Source organism: Vanessa atalanta, chromosome 24, assembly GCF_905147765.1.
Source record: "Vanessa atalanta chromosome 24, ilVanAtal1.2, whole genome shotgun sequence".
NCBI classification, from domain to species: Eukaryota; Metazoa; Arthropoda; class Insecta; order Lepidoptera; family Nymphalidae; genus Vanessa; species Vanessa atalanta.
The window spans coordinates 7,265,898-7,289,557 of NC_061894.1; the positions used below are offsets into that span (position 1 = coordinate 7,265,898).

Genomic DNA, 23,660 nt, shown 5'->3' on the forward strand with positions numbered 1-23,660 from the left:
CGGGGGACGGGGTAGTATTCTTGATCTTGATTGGTAGATTCAGTCGACCCTTGTCTCGCCCCATTTGCCGTTATAGTTTTTATAGATATTTGTTCCGAATTTGTCCTTTTGTTTTATTAAAAAGGTAGACTGGTTGGGTCACTTGATAGTATACGGTAACCATTCAGATATTAGCTCTGTCTGAAATAGTATCGATTCCTTACATCATCAAGTCGGCACTAACTTCGGGACTCAGTTATGTCCCTTTCACTCATCCTCCAAACTGATACACAATACTAAGAATTACTGTTTGAAGGTAGAATACGTGACTTCTTCCATAAAGCCCTACCAGTTAAAGATTCTAGTGAAAAATTATACAAAGTAAGCAGCCTAAGTAAAAGTAAAATAAATCTAGGTGAATAACTTCTGGTCTAAAATGAAGATTCTTATTGCTCAAAGGTGTAGATTCAACCAAGCTCTTTAGGTTTATTGTCGTTTCCAATCACAGCACTAGTTCAATAGGGGGTGAATATTTCTGTTAGTTAGTTATGAAGGAACATTGATATTATTATTTAAAAATGAAAAGAAAAATGTGATCAAAATTAATATTAAATTAAATTTGTTTTGACGAATTTCAAGAATACGCATAGAATTAAGTTTATTTATTTAAATAAGAATATTCAGATGAGCTCTGGTTGAGTTTCTATACAAATAAACATTGATTTTTGTTTGTATTTTTTTCAATTACTGCGTTTTAATTAATAATCGCTTCAATGAAAAAGGTTATACGTTGTTAATACAAAGTTTGCGTTTAATGTAATGTATTCTTTGATTTGTCATTTAGATAAATATATATATATTTTTTTTTAAATCAGTTGCGTTAATTAAATGTATATTGTTATAAAACATTGTAAATAATATGAAATTAAAATCTTTATTGAAAATGCTGTTTATTTCATAATGCTATGCATATTTATCTTGGGTCCTGGATGAGAAGATGATGGTCCGGGAGCTTTAATTTTGGGAGAGGTGCATATCCAGGATTCGATTGGTTGATGACGAAGGATAATTTTAGTGTGTTTTTTTTTTAAATAAAACCCATAATTGAATATAAAGATATATTTAAAAACAAATCAACAAGAACAGCAACATAACGTCGTATATCACAATATTTTAATACGGCTAGCGTTAAGCCAAGATTTGTACCTACACTATTACAGACATTACAGAGCCGTGCAGCAAAAGTATACACTGGTTTATTTTGTTGTTATTTCCATCACGATTATGTAAAGAAATATAAAAAAAAACTAATTAGTTTATATAAAACAGAACTGACTATGATATTTTAAGTGCAAATAATCTCAATATAAAGTAAAAAATCAAATCTATTTACAAGCGAACCGCACACATGTACAGTCGGGGTAAGAAAAGGTTCGTCACCTTAAGGTCTATTTTCGTGTGCTCAGTATGCGCGATAATCTGCTTTACCGATTGAGTATGACATCTTGCGTCGCAATGTACACACTATTTTGAACCTTGTTATCATACTGTGTTAGTTTAATTTTATGTACAGTTTTCTGTTTAATGCTTTAGTTTCGAAATGTACTAAGAGTTTACGACTTGATAAAGGAATGAATTTGAAAACTGACGGAGGTTTTCTTACTCTGACTGTACATAGACATCTCACTTGTCAATTTGTTGTAATATATAAAAACGTGTATTTGACATAATTTTGTGTAATATTTTAAAATAGTTTATAATGGTAAGTTTAGTACAGGTTTACACATTTTGATAAATAAACTGCTTGATTACAAAAATTATCCTTTTAATATATAAACAAGCTTTAATTTATTCGAAGTGTGGATCAAATCATACAACTGAATTTTAAAGCGGTTCCATATTAAAAATATCTAACAATTAAAAAAATTTCATGTTTTGTCGACCCTACGTAAATCCAACCATACACGTCAGTCTAAATTAAAAATATCCTAAATTACTGATTAATGTTAAATTCAATTCTATATATTAACATAAAAAAAAAAAAAAACATTTCTATACAGTACTGATAATAATAATCGCGATTCATTATGTCCTAGTACATTTATATGTGATTGTGCACTAGCGTCTTATATATTATGAGGTGCTTGTCTTTATCTATAGTATATATATAGAATATTATAATTTCGATATAACTATTTACTTTATAAAAATACGTCTTAATGTATTTAGGCTTTTCAAATTATATAAAAAGGCTACACGAAAAGCATTCTTATTGCTTAGATAATACGATTTTATTATATTTCGGTACCAATTAATTTATACATTACTCTTCGCAAATCAAAGTCGCAGTTTTATCCACTTACCATCGGCTGTTTCGTTATCAAGGGTGAGTGAGCCAGTGTAATCTTCGGATTTATGGTATCATATAGTACTTATCACGAATCATAAGCATAATACATATTTTCACAGATAAATTCATTGGATTTCAATGTAACTATTTTAATACAAATCAAACAATAAATGTATACTTTCAATACTCATAAGATAATTTCGTTAATGAAACAAACATGGACGTGTATTCATTTTCAACGGCAGTGTGTGTAATCTTTTGAATATAAAAAAAAATAATAATAATACAAATTCAAGTATTACTATGTTACGGTTGAACAGTTGCTTTCGTAAATAAAAATTATAAACTCATCATTTACCTATATGTCAATTTCGTTTAGGGAGTGTTTAAGTTAAACAGTGCTGTCTTATTCTATCAAATGTTAAAACAATGCTGACTGAACGAGATATCAGTGTTTAACTAAGCACCCGCTAAACAGCGTTAAAATTTAAACTAACTTGTATCTGTCTTAAGACGATTATCCCCTAATCCATTCCAAGTGGTCGATGCGCGTGGTTCACTAACCATTAGCGAATACAGCATGTAAGACAATCTTAAGAAATGTTTTGGTTGATGGACGTCACGAGCATTAAGAAATGAACGCATTAGGGCTATATCCTTTGGGAAGCTCGTTTCGTGGAATGGAGTTTAGTGTTACTGGTTGTATATAAATTGGTCAATAAAATTATATTTAGTAATTGGTGTTACGTTTGTTGTATCCAGTCTATATACTAATTTGAAAGGACTAAATGATTTGCCATCTAAGGTTAGCTAAAGTAAATAGTTATGTGATATTATTTTATGTATGACCACGCACTTTCGTTCAAATTAAAGAATTCGTTTATCGTTTACAATAACTTAATAAATAATTTAAAAAAAATACAATTTTATCACGTTAGTTAATATCACTTCATTCATTATATTAAATATTTTTATGGCTACACTAAGTCCCTTCAAATTAGTGTCAAAATTTGTAAATAATATTTAACGAATCTGTGCCCGGTTGGGCACAATTAAAAGCCATTAAATTTGAATTGAATATTTAATGCGTCTATTTAAATTTACTTGACCAGTTTTGTTCTAGTTATTATATTATATAAATCGGGTTTATTATAAATTTTAATAAAGAATATATATCAACAGGAAACAATAGAATTCATTTCTTACCTACCGCAGAAGCAAGTCTTATGGTAAAATTCAATTTTAATGCTATGGCCATACTTGTGCGATTGATTGTAGGAGAACTAGTCAAGAAGAAGTTTATATAGCAAATAAAATTATTGCTTACAATGGAATCAATAGGAAGACGATAGAAGTTTACGATTTAACGATAAACATTATTGCTATTACCTTATTTTGACATCGTAGCTGTCAAGTTTGACATTTAAACTGACATTTCATTTTGACATATGTCGCCGTCAAAAATAATAAACAATACAGAAGACGATCGCTTATAATCATGGTTCATAATTTTTTAGTCTCTTAACAATCAGTCTAAATTCAACTAACAGTTCAGACAATTATCCGGTAATGTCATTACGTATGTAGATATATTAACCGTTGAAACTAGCAACTATGTATTTAAAAAACATATAATGATGATTTAAAACAAACTTATTTGTTTTTAATACTTAATTAGGAAATACTATATGAGGTAGCTATTTCTTTGATATATTTCAAGCGAATATCGTTATTTAATCGTAGTAATTAAACTCTTAAATTGTATGATTATTGTTTAAAAAAAAATATGTACCACATGAAATGAGTTCTAATTTTGAATTTATGATAAATTTAAATATCAATACAGTTATTAGCTTGCAATAAAACCTCAAACTTAATTGTCAAAATCAGGGGCGGATTTGATGCCTTGACAGCCCTATGCCTCTGGGAGTAAGTTGTTTCCTATTCCCTATAATACACGAACTTTGATGTATAAGATTTTTAATATATAAGACATACAAATTTTATTAAGCCATTTATTGCTGCGAGGTGCTACGGACACATTTTTGAGTGTTTAAATATGAGTTCACAAGGGCGGAACACCTTTCATCCCTAAATTAAACCACTAGACTCACTTGGCCTGTAGGGACATCCGCCCCTGGTTGATATATAAATAAATATTTTATTTAATCACTAAAGACAATATAAAGCCTTACCCATGAACGTTGTTTAGCGGGCTCATTTAAGCGTTTATCTCGCCCTAACATTATTGTTTTGACATTTGGAAGACAAGGACAGAGTTTAACTTGTCGCCCCCTAAACATAATTCATAGGTAAAGCCGATTATGTACAATAATTAATAATCTGTGAACTTAATGTAGTAATCATATTTGTTAATAACAAAAAAAAAAATATTTAAAAAAATATATCTTCAGCGTTGTCAGCTGGATTTGTAAATAAAATTGGTAATATAACATTATATATTAATTTATATTTTACGTAATAAATATTAAAAAAACAAAAACTATTTATTGATAAAACGAGAAAGAAGCGAGATGACACTAAAGTTTCGCGACATGCCGTCTCGCTTTATCATTTAATCATTCATTTATCGTATTGTAACTGTTTAATTATTCGCGGTAAAGTCTGAGAAACACCTGCTTTTGACACCAAAAATAATAATTACAGGCAATTATAGAACTATTCGCTCATTGGTTAATTTACGTGCATTAGTGAGTGACGCTCGTGCTTACAAGGTGTCTTAGTGTGCGTGAGATGGCTAATATAAGAATAGAGACAGCAAAAAAATACAAATAAGATTGTATCTGTTGATGCACGTCGATACGTTAACGCTTATACGCACAGATAGAACAGATGTATAATCTAGAAACGAATTTTAAGCCTTGTCATTAGATCCAAAAATAAATTTGAATTTCGAACATAGATTCGCTATTTTTTGAATACACTAGTACAATTTATGTTTGTGTGATTGTGGTTGCATAACGTGCGAATAGAGAAAAGATTTATAAATGGTAGCTTTTTTTCGTGCTATCTCTTTCACACTATTCGAATCTGTAACACGTGCGTGACTATGTGTTTGTTTTTATTGTTTTCTTATTGCTGGAGTTATTGTCATTTGTTGTGAATTAGTCGTCAAAGAGAGGATTAATATTTAACGCCGTGACGCATAAGAAATTTTACTTGAAATCCTATAACTATGTACATTGTTATACAACATTGATCTGTCAACATATTTTTTAAAGTGATTTTTTTTTGCTGTCTGTACTGACGTTAGTACGTTACGTCATTTATCAATCTTTATTTATTAATCTGAACGTTATAATCAAAATAATACAAATACGATTGTACGATTACATGTTATTAATATAAATTCTATTAATAATCATTAATACATCGTTAATACCGACCCTGAGCGTACTTTGTGAATAATGAATTAGTCTAATCAATATAAAATCTTCTTTACGATTTATATTCAGACAGTTTTAGTCCAATAGAAATCCAGCTCGACACAGAATAGGAGGTGTTATTGTGCGCAAGTGTGTGGGTTAACACAAGTACACTTTATACCATACTCCTACAATTCGATGGGTATTTAAACCGCAACGATGACGATTCGGAATGACTTTTTCATTTGGTTGTATTAATAATATCGAGCATTATAATAACAAGTTCGAATCCAAAGTAATAATAATAATAATAAATATTGGACAAATTCACGTACATTACTCTGATCCCAATGTAAGTAGCTAAAGGACTTGAGTTATGGAAAATCAGAAGTAACGACGGTACCACAAACACCCAGACCCAAGACGACATAGAAAATGAATGAAAATTTTCCTCATCGACTCGACCACGAAACCGGTGTACACACTACTCGACCACGGAGGTCGTCAAAGTTTCATTATTTTTATAATAAGATGTTGAAATTCCCTTTTATATTTAAAGCGACTTATTCCACTTTGCTCAAGGACCGGTACTGTTGATTATCGACTAAACAATAGCATTATAATTTAGGCGTTTATGGTTAATGGTGAACATATTACGGTGAGTTTTCGTCCACCTCTTTTATAACGGAGTCCGATTCCCACCTCGCTCTTTCCGCTAGTAGTTCTTGAAATTTCTGTTGAGTTTACAAAAAATAAATACATTTCCGTGATTTAATTTATGTGAGCAATATCTTGTGATTACAGTTTCCGATGAGAAATAAATTTAAAATTATACTTTATACTTTTTAAAAACATTTGTATTTACTTAGATTAAGCATAAATCGTAATGAAGTAGTATTAAGAATGAGTAACTATATAAGTTTATTAACATTTAAGTAAATAAAAAATCATTCCAATTCAAATCTGCAAGAAGTTGATTTTGGAAAATTTCGCTAAACTTAACAAATGTACCATCAAATCTTATGAGTCGAAATAAAATTTAAAATCAATGTTGTCTATTGGAGATAATGACGGTATAATAAAAGAAAAAGAATTTTGTTGATTCAAAACTGGCGCCCAACATGGGTCAGATATCAAACTGTCTGTATCTCATAATTTATAGTTATTTCAAATGCAGTTAGGATAGACTTTTTGGAAAAGAAAATTTGACTTTTTTTTTTTTTAAAAAAGTTATTATAATGTATAGTGCATAGAATTATTGAATAGCTCAATAAAATATTATACATATATATGATAAAAAAAATCTTAACTATAAAAATTTAATTTGAATATCATGTCGAGTTTTCTCGGCAGAAGCGACATTAATAAGATTGGTTAAACAAACTCCTTTTGTAACAGACGTATCTTCCAATAGTTCTCTCATATCAGGTTCACTAATTGTTTGTTATCTTTATCTCCAGTAAACTACTTTTTATCAATACTCATTTTGGTCAAATTAATAACATAAGGAAAGAATCAAAATAAATTGAACCCGATTTGCTCACGGTACTTTGGACTTCATACATCACTTATTCCAAAAGGTCTTAACTAAAGCAATATTTAATAGTATGCACAAAAACTCACCTCTGGTTTATCGAGGATCACTATCCGGTTTTCGATCTTGGGCGCGAGTTCGCACGCGTTTTGCTCCAAGTCATCGAGCGACGCGCGTCGGGTGAGTCTGTGGTGAGATAGAATTGGTCTGGGTGCGATCAAGCCAACCCATTATCAATTACCAATAAAAATATATTATGTATATGTATATTTATATATTATGTATAATATCGAAATGTACTGTATTATTATTATATATATTTATAGGCATGTATTGCTATGTATATATTTTTAAAATTTTTCTTTAACTTCTGTGCACACCCTACTGACTACTCTCCTACACTATTCTGGGTTGGCTGGCAGAAAATGCTGTTATAGCGTTAAGTCCGCCCTCTGTACATGTTTTATTTGTGCAATAAAGAATAATAATAAAAAAATAAAAATATATATTACACTATTTTTCGTGCAAACGGTCGTATTATCATTTCAAGTAAGTTCAAAGGCGGTTTTGTTGCCTTAAAAGTTTTTAAGTATATACATATTTAACATTTTTTTTTTGTACTGACTACATAGTAATTAGTATTAAGTAACTTTTAAAGTGTAAAAATTCAGTAACTTTCAATTACATACATACGACCTTTTGCACTTACATCGTTGTGTATTTTTCTATACATTATATTTTTCCTTCTCTACTTGTTGCTTTAATGAACTTTTTTCAAATTGTAAGTCATAACTTTTTAAAATTAGAAGATGAGCTATATAGTTTAGTGATTTTCATGGTACAGACAGACTGACAATATCAAAACTGACATTGTTTTTATTTTAGGTGAAGCCAGCAAACGATGTTTAGTCTGTAGACTTTGGTCATAGATATGGTACTGTAAACATTATAAGCCATTTCTTTTTATACGCTATAAATCCGCCATAAGCAATGGTATTTATGATATAACATCGTACGTATAAATAAATTCACAGCGATCGAGATGGGTCAGTGGTTTGAACGTGTGCATCTTAACCGATGATTTCGGGTTCAAACCCAGGTACCCAAACGCAAAGCACCACTGAATTTTCATGTGCTTAATTTGTGTTTATAATTCATCTCGTGCTCGGCGGTGAAGGAAGACATCGTGAGGAAATCTGCATGTGACTAATTTCAACAAAATTCTGCAGCGTGGTCGGATGTGCTCCAAACCTTCTCCACAAAAAAGAGAGGAGGCCTTAGCCCAGCAGTGGGAAATTTACAGGCTGTTAATGTAATGTAAAAATATGTAAAATAGATCGTACCCTAAGGAGGCTTGTACAAAACCTGATCTATTATTGATATGGATAAATATTTTTAACTTAACGACAAATACGTGTACATAACGGTATACTAATTTAGTAGTGGGTGGTACCTACCTAGGCAGGATTTTAAAAGCTACCTACTGTTCTTATGGAGGTCTAGCTAATAAATAATAAATTAATTTGTATTTATTTCACCTGTGGTGCGTAGAGTGCGTAGGTTCGACTACAGTCGAGGACGCTCTTCGTAATGGTGGTGGACCATCTAGTTCGCTTCCGTCCAACATCTTAACTAGACTGTGTCTGAAAACGATTTTAAACGAACTATACTTTAAAAATCAAATACAGATATACGATACTAGGGGTTTTTAAGGTCGACAAAGGTGTTATCAGAACAATTTCATGATACAGGTAGGCGGACGAACGATTGGGTCACCCGATGGTAAGTGGTCACCACCGCCCATAGACAATGGCGCTGTAAGAAATATTTTGCTACCATTTACATCGCAAATGCTCCACCTCGGAAACAAAGATGTAATGTCCCTAGTGCGTGTCACAACAATATTGCGTACTGCTGTTTGGCGGTAGAATATCTGATAAGCGAGTGGTACCTACTTGGGTAGGTACCACTTAGGCACTGGGTTATAAGCCTGTCTGGACAAAGTCCTACCACCAAATATACATACATACACGTAACGTGTAATAGTGTTGTATTATAAATAAAGAAACATTAATTGATGACTGTTTGTAGTACACAAAATAGCTGAGCTATAAATCTCAGGTTTGTTTAACTTAATTCCTTAATCGGAATAGACTGTTCGTAGTTGTTCATATACAGCGTGTTTCATTATACACAAAATATATAATGTTCAAAATATTAACCTTCGGCTTAACGTAACAAGAGACTGTCTATGTTTGGACGGCCTGGACTTTCCCGTCCTCACGTTGATCGCTGCGAAGTGGTTCTGTATGGCCATTCCTATCTCGGGGCACATGTCCTCTGAAACCTGGAATCAAGAACAGATCATTTAAATATTGACGTACCTTTAATTTGGTCGACTATAGAAAAATAAAACTTCCCTCAATAATTAATACCAACAGATATTTAATAAGTCTATACATTTATTGTTGTGTGCAACACATTATCTCATAGCGTCAAAATCGTTTGACGTCACACATATTTTTCCAGATAATTTGTTTTTATTGGGTGTTTTAGTTCATTTTATCACATTCCCCAACTTTTTTTTTTAATGTACACGACATTATTATTACGGTAACAAGTATTTTGCATTGTTGTTATTATTATAATTAGCAACAAAAATTTCTTGACACGGCGTCTATATATCGGTAAAATTCTTTTGAATTTTTTGACATGTTTGCTATCCTTTTTAGCTCCATATGCGTTAGAAAGAGAAAGTAATATTTTTTAGTTCCAGTCTCTTAATTAATTAATAAATTGTGAATAGTTGTGTCTCCTATTAAGAAGAAAAGGAGCTTACTACGCTGCTCGGGAATGGTTGATTTGAAACACATTTGGCAGAATTTATTTTGAGACGTACAGATTTTCTCACGATGTTCTCTTTTACCACGCAATCTTCTGTTAACATTTTTTTATCTTTTCTCTAACCACTAGGCCATTTATATTCGTTTTTTATTATGTTATGGTAGACGAGCATATGGGTCACCTAATGGTAAGAAGTCACCACTGCCCATAGACAATGGCGCTGTCACAAATATTAACGATTCTTTACCGCCCATGCGCCATCTAACATCTTAGTTCCCAACCTTGGGAACTAAGATGTTAGAGTTACACTGGCATACTCACTCAAACCGGAACCCAACAATAGTCAGTACTGTTGTTTGGCGGTAGAATATCTGATGAGTGTGTGGTACCTACCCAGACGGGCTTGCAGAAGGCCCTACCACCAAGTAAGTTGTTTCATTAGATCTGGAGATTTTTCTCGAATAATATATTTTTATATTGTTTAATATCAAACAAGGTTATTTGAACTTGACTCACCAATACTGGGCATTGGGGTAGCATGGTAAAACCATCATTACCAGAGTGTAGGTACTGTTTCACAGCTAACCGGTATTTCTGGTCACGTTGAAGGTATTCATCACCGATCTTCACCACCTGTTCTGCGACTCTCTCGCCCGGTGGCTTTGAGGGATCGAAGGCGAATGACACTCCAGCTACCTGGAGAAGTTTATTATTATAGATGTATTTGATTATAAGTGGCGTTAAATGTGAAATATACTACTTGAAGAAAATGCGGTTTTTGCTAAGAGGGTTGAATACACTGAATATACATTATTGTAAAATTTTGACTAGGAAATTTGCCTTCTGGTGGCAAGTGGTCACCTCCATTCATAGACATTGGGGTCGTAAGAAATATTAATCCATCCCACAACACTAATGCGCCACCAATGTTGGGGAGACGATATGTCCCTTGTGCCTGTAATTACTGGCTCTCACCCTTGAAACCAGAATAACAATACTTAGTGTTGTTGTTTGACAGAAGAATATGCCCCCCCCCCAAGTGAATAATATAAAGCTCAACAGCAGTAAAAAATACCATTACTATTTACCTGTGGAAACCTTCCTTCCAAGCTTGGGTACTTAGACACGGCATTCTCCAGCACTTTGAGGACAGTCTCACCGGTCGCCTCTACGACTACCAGAGGGTCTCGCATGGGGATAATGGTGGACAGGTCGCGTAGAGTGAAGTCTCCCGCTGGATGAACCTAGTAACGAAATAAATGAGTTTGTTAATGCCAGGAAAAAATGCTCACCTTAAGGAGAATATTTGAGTTTATTCCACGACGATGTTCTTATGTGAGATACATTGAAGGTTTTCACGCGAGATGGATTATAAAGGCAAATGAAAGGATTGGAGCTTGTCCGGATCTTAACCTGACATCTTCGATTAAGTTCCACGAGATCCTTCCAATGGACCGTCGCAGCGTAACGTATTCAAACTAATAATAATTATTAATGACAAATGTTTATTTAAAAAAACAGTGTACCTGATCTGATCGGAATGTGCCAGAGTTGAGGATTAGCAGATCAGCACCGGTAGCCGCTAGGAGCACGTCACAGACCCAGTTACCAAGATTGCATTCTTGACGGCGTACAACGGAAAATCTACCTTCCAAAGGTACGCAAAACTTGCCAAGTACTTCATCCATCTTTCCGTCTATCATAGCTGGAAGTAAATTTTAAAGTAAATGAATGGAACGATAATTCCCACGGCTGGGCAAAAGATTCCTATTTTAAGGAATTCGATTTGTAAATACGAGTACTCGTATCTATCAGTAATATATACGACAATGCAAGTTCTCTCACGATGATAACAAAAACCAGAAACTCAAAGTGGAACTGGTAATGGAAGACTTACTTGGTAGTAGGGCTTTGTGCAAGCCCGTCTAGGTCCAGTAGGGTCTACTAACTCATCAGACTCATTAACAGGTGAGTAAGCCAGTATAACTGCAAGCACAAGATTCATAACATCTTAGCTACCAAGGCTGGTCGCCATTGTATAGAACGGTTGATATTACGTCCCTTATGCCTCTATTTATATCGGGCTCATTGACAAATAAGAACACAATAATAGTAATTGGGTGGTGAAACGCAGACGAGGTTGCTCAGAGGCCTACCACCAAGTAAATACAGTGGTTTCGATTTGGCCGCACTTATAGGTAAAATACGATTTAAAACTAACCAGAATATTTTTCGACCTTCGCCTTTAAAACTGGATCCTCTTCATACGAGCTGGTCACATCGACGTCGGCTATATCCACGCGAGTTGCCTCCGTACCGAAGTTGATGGTAATCTTGCTGAATTGTCGGAAATCAGTACCACTTTTGACAACGTATTTATTGTTTATCTGTGGAACAATAAAGTTTGACACTTACTTGACATATCAGTCAGTTGATGCATACTGTGATTGCAAAATTCTAGTTCTTACAAAGCACTCGGTATATTTTATTTTATTTATTTCAATGAAAATTAAGTACATTGAGAAAAACATCAGTCTAGCAGGGCAAAAAAAAAACAATAAATTGCTTTTAAGTAAACAATAAATATTATAAAAATATTTGTTGGAAATAATTGTAATCAATAAGATCTTTAGTTTAATATTAATTACAAAAATATGGGTATTTTGTTTATCGTTTTTTTTCCTTCTCTGTCTAACCTAAATCTAAAAAGTATTACGTTTTTATCAAGTTCTCAATCCCGGTAATGTTAACGGATAAAAGTATAGCCCAGTTAATAGAGACTACCTGCGTTTGCGCACCCTCTCACGATAATAGGGCGCTGTTTACTAAACTTACCTCTAGAACTTCATAGACATGGTCATGCCCCCCCAAAATGAGATCAATTTCCGTACAACCTTCGGCTAGTTTGATGTCGTTAGGGGTCCTCATATGCGTTAAAGCTATTACATATTCACAACCCTGGAATAAATTAAATATATCATGAACCAAGATCACCAAATTTTTTTTATCTATAAAATTCATCTCATACTCGGTAATGAAAGTAAACATCGCCAGGTTATCTGTCTACGTCGAATGACAAGTAACGATACGATACGAGACCAGCGTGGTAGCATGTTTCAACCTTCCAAACCTTTTCTCCTTAAAATAAGTCATTATTATTTTCTAAGCCAAATCTTCTTTGGGGTGGATCAGGCAATTTAACACGCCAGAACGGCTGAACGGATCTGAGTGAAATTTAGTACAGAGATGGATGATAGTCTGGAACAGCAGATAGAGTTTTCATGCCTAGACTTGAACCCTCTCACACGCGGGCGGAAATCGGTATAGTTACCTCTTGTTTTAATTGCGACGCTAACTTCGTTCCTGCTTGAAGGAAATCTATGAATGTTACTTCGTCCGGGTTTATTGTCGCTAACGTTTCCAACCATTCCTGTAGAAACAAATTGTTGGAATAATGAGGATAAAGAACAATACAGTTAGAAAGCATTATGGAGAGATTTTAGAGCGATACATAGTATGTAATATTTGTATGGAACCTGTTTAATTTGTGTTTAGTTTTATATTTTAGTCGAAGTTTAATATCGAATTAATCGAGTGGTGAGAAAATTACTTTACTTGGTAGTAGGGCTTTGTGCAAGCCCGTCTGGGTAGGTACCACCCACTCATCAGATATTCTACCGCCAAATAACAGTACACTGTATTGTTGTGTTCCGGTTGGAAGGGTGAGTGAGCCAGTGTAATCACAGGCACAAGGGACATAACATCTTAGTTCCCAAGGTTGGAGGCGCATAGGTGATGTAAGGAATGGTTAATATTTCTTACAGCGCCTTTGGGCGGTGGTGACCACCATCAGGTGACCCATATGCTCGTCTGCCAACCAATGCCATAAAAAAAATGGTCGCGCTAATATACAACAATACTATAAATACAATACTTAGGCAGCAAATGTTATTTACTTTGCCTAATGTCTTTACGTCTTGGTGGGATTTGGGCAGAAGTGGCTAGGTGAGTATAACATCAGTTTCAAAACTAACAAATTGCTGTTTTTGGGTTCAATGTGTGCGAAATATTTACGGTCTAAGAAGTCGTTTTTAAATTTTCCGTTTCATAAATTCAAATCATTTGTAAAAAATACATTAGTAAAGAAGGCATATTATTCGATACAAAAATTATTCGATAAAAAAGTATGGAGTTAATGCTTGTTGATTTCCAGCCAGGAGGCATAACATACATATATAATTGTATTTAACTAACATTACTGTATTTTTAGATGTTTAAAAAAAGTAAAAACTGATTTTATTGCCGGTTCTTCTCGGTAGAATCTACAGCTACCACCGGGGTAGCTTTACTTTAAATAGTTTGTTAAATGACGATTCAAAAGTGCTTGTAAAAACCTACTTGAATAAAGTATATTTTGATTTTGTTTCTATTTCCTGCAGTGCAAATCTATGGCATTTATTATCATCACCAAATTATATGGATTCGTCGTCGTTGTTAATTTACTTTATAGACAAGGTCAGTTTTTATGGGAAATTTTACATGTATTGTTGTGTTTCGGTTTGGAGGGTGAGTGAACCAGTGTAGATACGGTCCCAAGGGACATACCATCTTAGTTCCCAAGTTTGGTGGCGCATTGGGGATGTTTGGAATAGTTAATATTTCTTACAGCGCCATTGTCTATAGGCGGTGGTGACCACTTACTATCAGGTGGCCCATTTGCTGGTTCATCTACCGATATAATTAAAAAAATTATTGGTGAAGTTCGACAATGCTTCGACCCTCTTTGTCTAGCCTAAAACTGACATATTTCTTCTTTTCCCTTGCCAAATAATAAAAAAAAAAAAACATTAAAACTTCGTTAAATAACTATTTTAATACATTACCTGTTCCACTAAACCGATGAGACCGATTTTATGACCGTTGCAGAGTAATGCGTGTGTTATCTTCCCATCGCCCAACGGTCTACCGGTCTCATTGTCAATCACGTTCGACATGAGCCATGGGAAGTTGCACTGGGAAACCAGGTTCGATAAGACGTCTAGTCCGAAATCTAGGAGAATTTAGAAAAATGGTAAATTTAAAAACTTTGGACAATAGAAGATGGCTGGGATATTCGATAAACTTCAAAATACGTACCGAAGTCGTGATTTCCGAAAACTGCACAATGAGTACCTATTTCATTTAGGACTGGGACCATTTGCTCGCCTTTTGTGAAGGTGCTCACTGAAAATAAAAATTTACATCTATCTATTTAGTTCACATCTGTGATGATTTTATTACTAATATATTATCTATACTAATATAAATGTGACAATAACTCTGCCTGTCTGTTACCCTTTGGGGATGGGTTAAAAAGTATTTTTTAATGAATAAAGAACACTATAAATAATATTTAAAAAAAGAATATTGGGGCATTGGAATATTGTTAAGTAATTAATTGTCATTAACTTATATTATAATTGCTAAAGTTTTGATAGATGGCTGAACGAATCTAAATGAAACTTGAGACAGAGATAAATTACACTCAGGATTGGCTCATAGTTTACTATTAATCCCAAAAAATTACCCTAATGCTTTCAACCCCACCTCCCGAAACGGACGGAAGCTAATTATCATATAAATTTGAACTATTTAAATATAAAACAGTACAACATCGATCATCGCAAACGACCTTGAAACTACTACAAAGATTATGCCGATTACGGCCTACCTAGTAAATCAAACGAATGCGGCCTTCTTCGCCGTCCAGCCTATGCCAGTACTGTGCTTCGCTAGTCATTCTGTCACAAGCTATTCGCATAATTTAAATAGTATGATGCGGGCAAACCTTCATAAAAGTAGAGTAGAAGTCTCACATTAATTATTATACCGTCTAACAGTAATGTACTGTTGCTTGAATGACGACTGATCCAGTTTAATTACGATCATAATAGACATAGCATCGAAGATTCCGTGGTTAGCGATACCTTGATGCCTTCCTCCCCCTCTATTGGTGAAGATTTCTACTTACCACCCGCAATGTTACTTACACATGCTCGGCGAGAACGCATCCCCACTAAATAAAACCAGAGGATTCAGATGTTGTAGGGCTTTTACTGCCGTGCTGAACCTTAATGCACCTCCCACTGGTTCAGTGTCTGTAAAAAAAGTTTAGGAAATATATTAAACTAGAATTATATAAATACTAAATTACTTTTCGGTAGGGCTTTGTGGAAGCCTGTCCGAGTAGGTATATCAGTGTATCTACAGGTACAGGCATAACATCTTAGTTCACAAGAATGGCGGTGCATAAGCGACGTAAGTAATGGTTATCTTACAGTCCCAAAGTATATGGGTAGTGGTGACTCCTCGTGATCAGGTGGTATTTGCTTGGATGTAAATCCACGTGATAAAAAACAGCCAATTTGTACCTACAGCACACTGAGTATCAAGCTATGAGACATAAGAGAAGGTAGTTCATGATACTGTGTCAAATAACCTGTGTTATGATACTATTCACTGTGAGAGAAAGCCAGGCTGCATTGTTAAAGTTAAAATGCAGATATTTAAAGAGAAGTTTTGTGCTTTTCCTCCCCCCTGTCCAATACTTTTTCATTTTTAGGGTTCCGTACCCAAACGGTAAAATGAGACCCTGTTACTAAGACTTCGCTATCCGTCCGTCTGTCACAATCGTGCATCTCATGAACCGTGATAGTTAGAAAATTTCAATTTTTGCCTTTTTTAGATATGGAACCCTTCATGCGCGAGTCCGTCTCGCACTTGGCTGATTTTTCTTTACCACCGAGCACAAATAATTAAAAACACATGTCTCAAACCTGGCTCAAACCAGCTTTGATCATCAGTTAAGATTCATAACTATGTATTTAAAAAATATAATGAAAAAACTTACTCGTAGTCTGTTCAATATTATATACATCATTGAAATGAACAATCACTACATCATCGTCCATGCCTCGTCCGGCGAGCTGGCTCACCGCTCGCCTTCCCACTTGTCTCACTTCCAGTGACGCCTGAAATATTTACAAAGCAATTACATAACGTAGAATCAATACTCTATGTAAATTGGTGCTCGCGATTATATTATAAATGCAAATGAGTTTTTTTCACGTCTCAGTGCTTCTATCGGTGATCGTGACTTTTGCTGTAAAGATAATTTAGCAGAACGGAGACGTAACACAAGAGATAAGGATCTACTCAATCGTGCAAAAGCTAATAAGACACAAACTGATCTACAAGCTGTTATAACACTTGAAGCTAAATCTACTGCGTGTCGAAAAGAACTTAAAAGTTCTGATGCAACTGTGTTTTGATTTGTTTAATTTGTTTCGTGATGAGAAGGTTAAATTATATATATAATTGGTAATATAAGTGCAAACATGACTACGTTTTTAAGTAATCAATAAACATACCTCTTGAGTTATTTTTATAGAATAAAAATATGACAACTATACAAAGTATCGGACTACAAAAAGGTTAGATGTTTTATTAACTATTTGTTTTAGGGCGAATACAAACTTTTTGGTTCGGATTAATAATATTTAACACAGATAAGATACAAAAATATAAGACACTAATAATTCGTATCAGATATAAAACACGAATGTTGAAAATACGTCCGCATTTTACTCGATATTCAAAAAGGGAATACCACTGCCCACTCAAAGGAACGCCTTCTTTTATGTAGTTTATAATTACCGGCTAAAGCTGGGCAACATATCTAGGTTTACAAATAAACCGTTTTCCTTAGCATGAGCTTCGGTTTTGGAGTAATTAGGACGAAAACGTAATAATTAAATACTGCAATAGAAAACATTGCTACTGGGCTAAGGTTCTCTTTGGGGCTACTCCAATGCGGATTGGCGGAAACATATAGCAAGTTTTAATTCAACATGTGTACACGATTACTAAGAAGTACCAAATCTTTCTATGCTCCAATTTAATTTTAAATTTAAAAAAAAATCAAGATCATTAAAATGTGGTAAGCACCAAAAAACCACACTAACGTTTGAACCCATATTCCTTGCTTATGATTCGATATCTCGAATTACAATTTAAGAATGTGATAGACCCAAAATTTTACTTGGTGGTAGGGATTTGTACAAGTCCATCTGAGCAGCATCCACTTATCAAATATTCTATCTCCAAACAGCTTAGTATTGTTGTGTTGTGGTTTAAAGGGTGGGTGGACCAGTGTAATTAAAGGTATAAGTAACATAGCATTATATTTCCCAAGGTTAGAGGCGCATAGACTATGTAAGGAATGGTTGAAATTTGTTACAGCGCTAATGTCTATGAGCAGTGTTCCATTTACCCGTCCGCTTTAAAAGTATATTAAAAAAAAAAAACAATATCCACAAATCAAAGAATCATTAAAAAACGAACGCTAAAGGTTGTAAAGAAAGATATATCAAAAGAAAAAAGCTACAGTTTAGCTGAGTATGAAAACATATTCATCTGTTTCATCACGAAATGTTTTAAATCCTGTTCAAGTATTTCGTTACCCAATTCCCAATTCCTTGTTCTCAATAATGGAAAACATTCCGAGGAAATAGAATTGCTGTCGTGGCCAGCTTCGCTTCGGGTTAATCGATGTAGGCAGATTAAACTTCGCCACCAATTTTTTGGTCTTTTACCAGAAATAATACATTTAAATTGTTTAGTTCAGTACGACAAATAGACGAAAATTACTACAAGTGGCAATACCGCCAAAGGTCGTGTCCATTTATTTTTGGTCTTAAATATAAAGGCCGATTAAATACCACAAAATTGTTGTAGCGTAACAAGGCTATTTAAATAATCAGCACTAATTTTACTATCAATAAGCATCAAGATAAATTTACTAGCTGAACCTGCGACTTATAGCACACAAACCGTCACCCCATTTTAGTTCTTCGAGGGGTGAATAAAAAAAATAGCATTTTTGCCTGATTGACCCAAACTATCTCAGCAGCGGTCTAACCGTGAAGAGACAGCAGACAGAGTTTCGCATTTATAATATTAGTATAGATTTAAGTACGCTCTTAATAGCATTTTTGAATCGTAATCACCGGTTCGTAACTCAGACTCTACTGAGTATATTCTACCCGTAAGAACTCAGTTATTACTATTATACTCGACTTTATATCACTGTAAAATTATAAATACCGTTACATTATAATACACATTTTGAGATTGTTAACTATCGAAAGATTTTGTACGGTGATCAAATTTACAATACGCATAAAAATTGGATTAGGTTCGTTTTAATTTGACTAAAATTCAATTAAATAGATTATAATCTACCGAAAATCAATACGTTAAATTGTAAGTAGGCTACAGTTACGATAATACAATCTCGCGAGATAGATTATAATCTAACTGCTTAACGATGACATATTAAGAGTAATGTGCATAATCGTAAATTATTGTTGGGGGTGGGCGAGGATGACCTAAGAAGACATGGATGGAGTGAGTGGTAGAGATAGAGGTAGGAAAGGACATGCTGTTCCGACCCCAAATAGATTGGTGCACGAGAAGGGAAAATAAGGTAATATATGTATATAAATGAATTAATACGTAACAATTTATTTTTATACCTAAATGTCTTTCACTAAAATCAACAAATCATTTCATGATTAACATAATTTAATTTAAAAAAAAAACTGTGATCAGCTTTTTGTAGAATATTCAGGCGTTAATCTAAAACGTCTTATCAAAACTCCACTGAACTACGTGTCCTCGAATTGTATTTTTATTAAAGATTACGTTTGACCCCAGGCCCTAATCTAAAGGTCTCGCTGACAAGAAATCCATGTCACGTTTTGACAAAGTATGCGTTTATTTTTGAATATTCTTCCACCTAACAGTCTGTAAATTGTCTAAAATCGGTTTTTCTAACATTATCTAGCATCTCTTTCTCGCATAAATTGTTTCGTAAATACTGATTTTTCACTCGCATCTTTGTTGGTCTATTACGATAGAATTTTTTTTCATGACATCGTAACTGATCACGTATTAGCATCGTGTGAAATTTGACCATTTCTTACAAAATTAATGCACCAACAATCTTGGGAACTGAGATTTGTCCCTTGTGCCCGTATTTACCCTGTGAATGTATAATATAATGTTTATGGATTTATCTTAATTATACTTTTTAAATACAAATACATTATATACAGACGTAACTGGTACTCAGCTGCTGTTAGGCAGAGGTATTTTCCCTTGTTGCGGAAGGATGTGAACTTTAATCCGCCTCGCTGCGGATGCGCAGATTAGAGGATATAACGTCGTGAGGAATCCTGCATATCTCGGAATTTCTTCCGACATTCCTTCCTTGAGCCGCCGAGCGTGAGATTATTTGATCGTTTTACGACATGAAATATTCAAATGGTTTATAGCGGGTTTATTTTTCTGTATAATGAGCCTGGACTTAATGAAGATCTTTAACAGAAAATATGCCAACGGCGTATATCTTATTTCCGTATTCTTATTATCAGACGATAGACCAACTGAAGGTTCTTACATAGCCAATGCGCCATCGACCTGGCTTTCTAAGATGTCATGTCACCCATCAAACCGGAACACGACAATAGACAATAACCTAGACAGGGGTTTATAAAGTAAAAATTAAGAAAAAAATATTAAGGTCGTATACAAAACCTACTGTCCGTCTGCTTTCGTAACTTTTTTGAGTATATATATATATTTATATATTTATTAAATAGGTGATATTTTATACGAACAGTGATGTTTCGAATTATATAAAACGCTGATAAGAAATAACTCTTTACATAGTTTAATCAGTTTTTACGATACTATATTTATCTCAGACCCCGAATCCACTCATGAGGCTGGACGTTATCAAAGGGTAAAAAACTCTCAACGAAGATTGATCGTGAGAGAAATGATAACAAGGGCGCTTCAAGGCCGTCCCATTTGATTGTCGCTGTATTCGACACAATGTCAAAGCAATTTGTCGCTTTTAGTATTGATACTATTTTTATATACATGATTCTTCACACACGTGTATGCCACTGAACTCCTAAACGGCTTCACCTATTTTGATGATAATTTGAGTGGGTTTTATGGTTTAGATTGAAGTCAGTAGGCATTTTTAACTTTGCCGTTTCATACATTCAAATCATTTGTAAAAAATACATTGGTAAAGAAGGCATATTATTCGATACAAGACTATATAGACGATAAAAAGGTATACACATGTGGCAGAATTTCGTTGAAATTATACACATGCAGGTTTCCTCACCGCCGAGCACGAGATGAATTATAAACACAAACTAAGCACACGAAAATTCAGTGGGGCTTGCCTGGGTTCAAACCCGTAATCATCGGTTAAGATGCACGCGTTCTAACCACTAGGCCATCTCGGCTCTAACATAATAGACCTCTTATATTCAAAACAAGCTTCGTTTACAATAGATCTAGGTTTATCATAAACAAACGAAACGAACTATTACGGTTATATACATAGCGGTGTGTTTGACAGAAAAATCAAGGTGTTAAGAATATTATTATATATTATAGTTACGTCATAAGTGTGATAATACTAACTGATACTTTGAAAATCGATGACCTAATCCGTATATATATATTGGATTTTAATGATTTTAACACTTATTAATTTGGAATACGACATTCAAGCTATAATATACGTTAGTCATAAACTTCAATTTGCAATATTCGGTTACAAAATCCACGATAACTATACATTTACCAAAGAATCTATTCGTTTACATTTACTGACTTTAATTTTAATATTTTTTATCTATAATAATATTAAAAAGAAATAAAATTATATCTGTTTGTATGCACGGGGTAATCTCTAGTGATTTTGTATTCACTGATAATAATCGTTAGATTAGGTATATTGCCAGTGTGCCACTAGAACTAAGACGTTATGTCCCTTGTGCCCGTAGTTAACTGGCACATTCAAACTTCAAACCGGAACACAATTAAATATTGCTGGCTTGCATATAGATTGTTACCTAGCAGGTTATATATATTTTTTTAAATATATAAATTGAACAACATCACATACATTACTCTGATCTCAATGTAAGCAGCTGAAGCACTTGTGTTATGGAAAATAGGAAGTAACGAATGTACCACAAACACCCAAACCCAAGACAACATAGAAAAGTAATAAACTTTTTCTACATCGACTCGGCCGGGACTCAAACCCGGGACCACGGGGTGGCGCACCCATGAAAACCGGTGTACACACTACTCGACCACGGATATCGGAATATAAACTTCAAACCCGGGCAGTGAATCTTTAGATAGAACTGCCTTTTTGGTCTAGGCTAGATATAAGGCGTATATCCCAAGCTCCTGGGCTTAAACGCCAGAACAGACCGATCAAAAGTTATTGGGTGTTTCTATCGATTTTTTTTCTCAGTAACAGCCCGGTCTGGTAATTGGAAGCATCTAGAAAGAAAGTCTTGGTCTTTCCGATAGCGTCGAATTTGTCGTCCCATTGTATTATGAAAGTGAGAGAATAGTCTACTCCTGTCTTTAGGCACAGACTTGTCCATTATAACATTTCCATAGTTGGTCTCCCTTGAGATTAGCTGCCGTGGCCCAAAACGTTCAGGAGATTCTATTTATAGATTCGATTTAATCTTGTAACCTGAAGATTTAAGTACTTATAACCTAATAAACATTACATACATTACATTAGCAGCCCGTAAATGTCCCACTGCTGGGATAAAGGCCTCCTCTCCCTTTGAGGAGAAGGTTTGGAGCATATTTCACCACGCTGCTCCAATGCGGGTTGGCGGAATACACATGTGGCAGAATTTCGTTGAAATTAGACACATGCAGGTTTCCTCACGATGTTTTCCTTCACCGCTGAGCACGAGATGAATTATAAACACAAATTAAGCACATGAAATTTCAGTGGTGCCTGCCTGGGTTTGAACCCGAAATCATCGGTTAAGATGCACGCGTTCTAACCACTGGGCCATCTCGGCTGGAACCTAATAAAGTATACTTTTATTTATACGTCTACTTTTCTGATGTAGATAAAAAAAAAACAATCACGCGACCTTATCTCGTCACACAGACAACCAATTATAAACATGTTCACCTAAAAAGGCGAACGCCTCCACAATTTAAATTACCGGTGTACATTAACAAATGTAATCTAATTTACACTTTTTTTGCTGTCTCTAGTCGTACATTAGTCATCTCACGCACACTTAGGCAACTTGTTAGCACGAACGTCACCCATACTAATGCTAGCCGATAATTTTGGCGTATTTTCATACTGTTGTATTATAGCCTTTTTTTTTTAATTCTCACTTTCATTTCGAACAAAGGTAAACATTTTGTTAGTTTAAAAATCGCATGTGTCGTTCAGTTTAACATTTCGTTGTACGATAAATTTTCGTTAAATATAATAGACATTAATGTATCCGAAGTCTTTATAATACGTAATAATTTTATACAGCAATTATTGTTTACGGAAATTGACAAAAAATATTTTGATAAGGAATAATTTATAAGAATTAATATATTGACCGTTCTAAGGTTATCATAATAATATTATTAGTGTAGGTCGCAACTACGT

General features: G+C 34.1%; 1 protein-coding gene across 3 annotated transcripts in view; it reads right to left on the minus strand.

Moving 5' to 3' along the window:
• Positions 1 to 1,540: 1,540 nt before the first annotated feature.
• The window catches only part of LOC125073361 (snake venom 5'-nucleotidase), a 31,322-nt gene continuing 9,202 nt past the window's right edge, over positions 1,541 to 23,660 (minus strand). For 2 of the 3 annotated variants that reach the window (XM_047684164.1, XM_047684162.1), the window contains exons 2-15: positions 16,983 to 17,103; positions 16,123 to 16,230; positions 15,230 to 15,316; positions 14,977 to 15,143; positions 13,425 to 13,523; positions 12,929 to 13,051; positions 12,315 to 12,480; positions 11,620 to 11,798; positions 11,182 to 11,337; positions 10,610 to 10,789; positions 9,472 to 9,596; positions 8,788 to 8,892; positions 7,339 to 7,456; positions 1,541 to 6,449 (exon numbers count right to left, since the gene is read on the minus strand). In XM_047684164.1, the coding sequence (XP_047540120.1) occupies positions 6,369 to 6,449; positions 7,339 to 7,456; positions 8,788 to 8,892; positions 9,472 to 9,596; positions 10,610 to 10,789; positions 11,182 to 11,337; positions 11,620 to 11,798; positions 12,315 to 12,480; positions 12,929 to 13,051; positions 13,425 to 13,523; positions 14,977 to 15,143; positions 15,230 to 15,316; positions 16,123 to 16,230; positions 16,983 to 17,043 (1,755 nt within the window). In that variant the 5' untranslated portion in view covers positions 17,044 to 17,103 and the 3' untranslated portion in view covers positions 1,541 to 6,368. The remainder of the gene's footprint in view (positions 6,450 to 7,338; positions 7,457 to 8,787; positions 8,893 to 9,471; positions 9,597 to 10,609; positions 10,790 to 11,181; positions 11,338 to 11,619; positions 11,799 to 12,314; positions 12,481 to 12,928; positions 13,052 to 13,424; positions 13,524 to 14,976; positions 15,144 to 15,229; positions 15,317 to 16,122; positions 16,231 to 16,982; positions 17,104 to 23,660) is intronic. The other variant, XM_047684163.1, reaches the window with a different exon arrangement.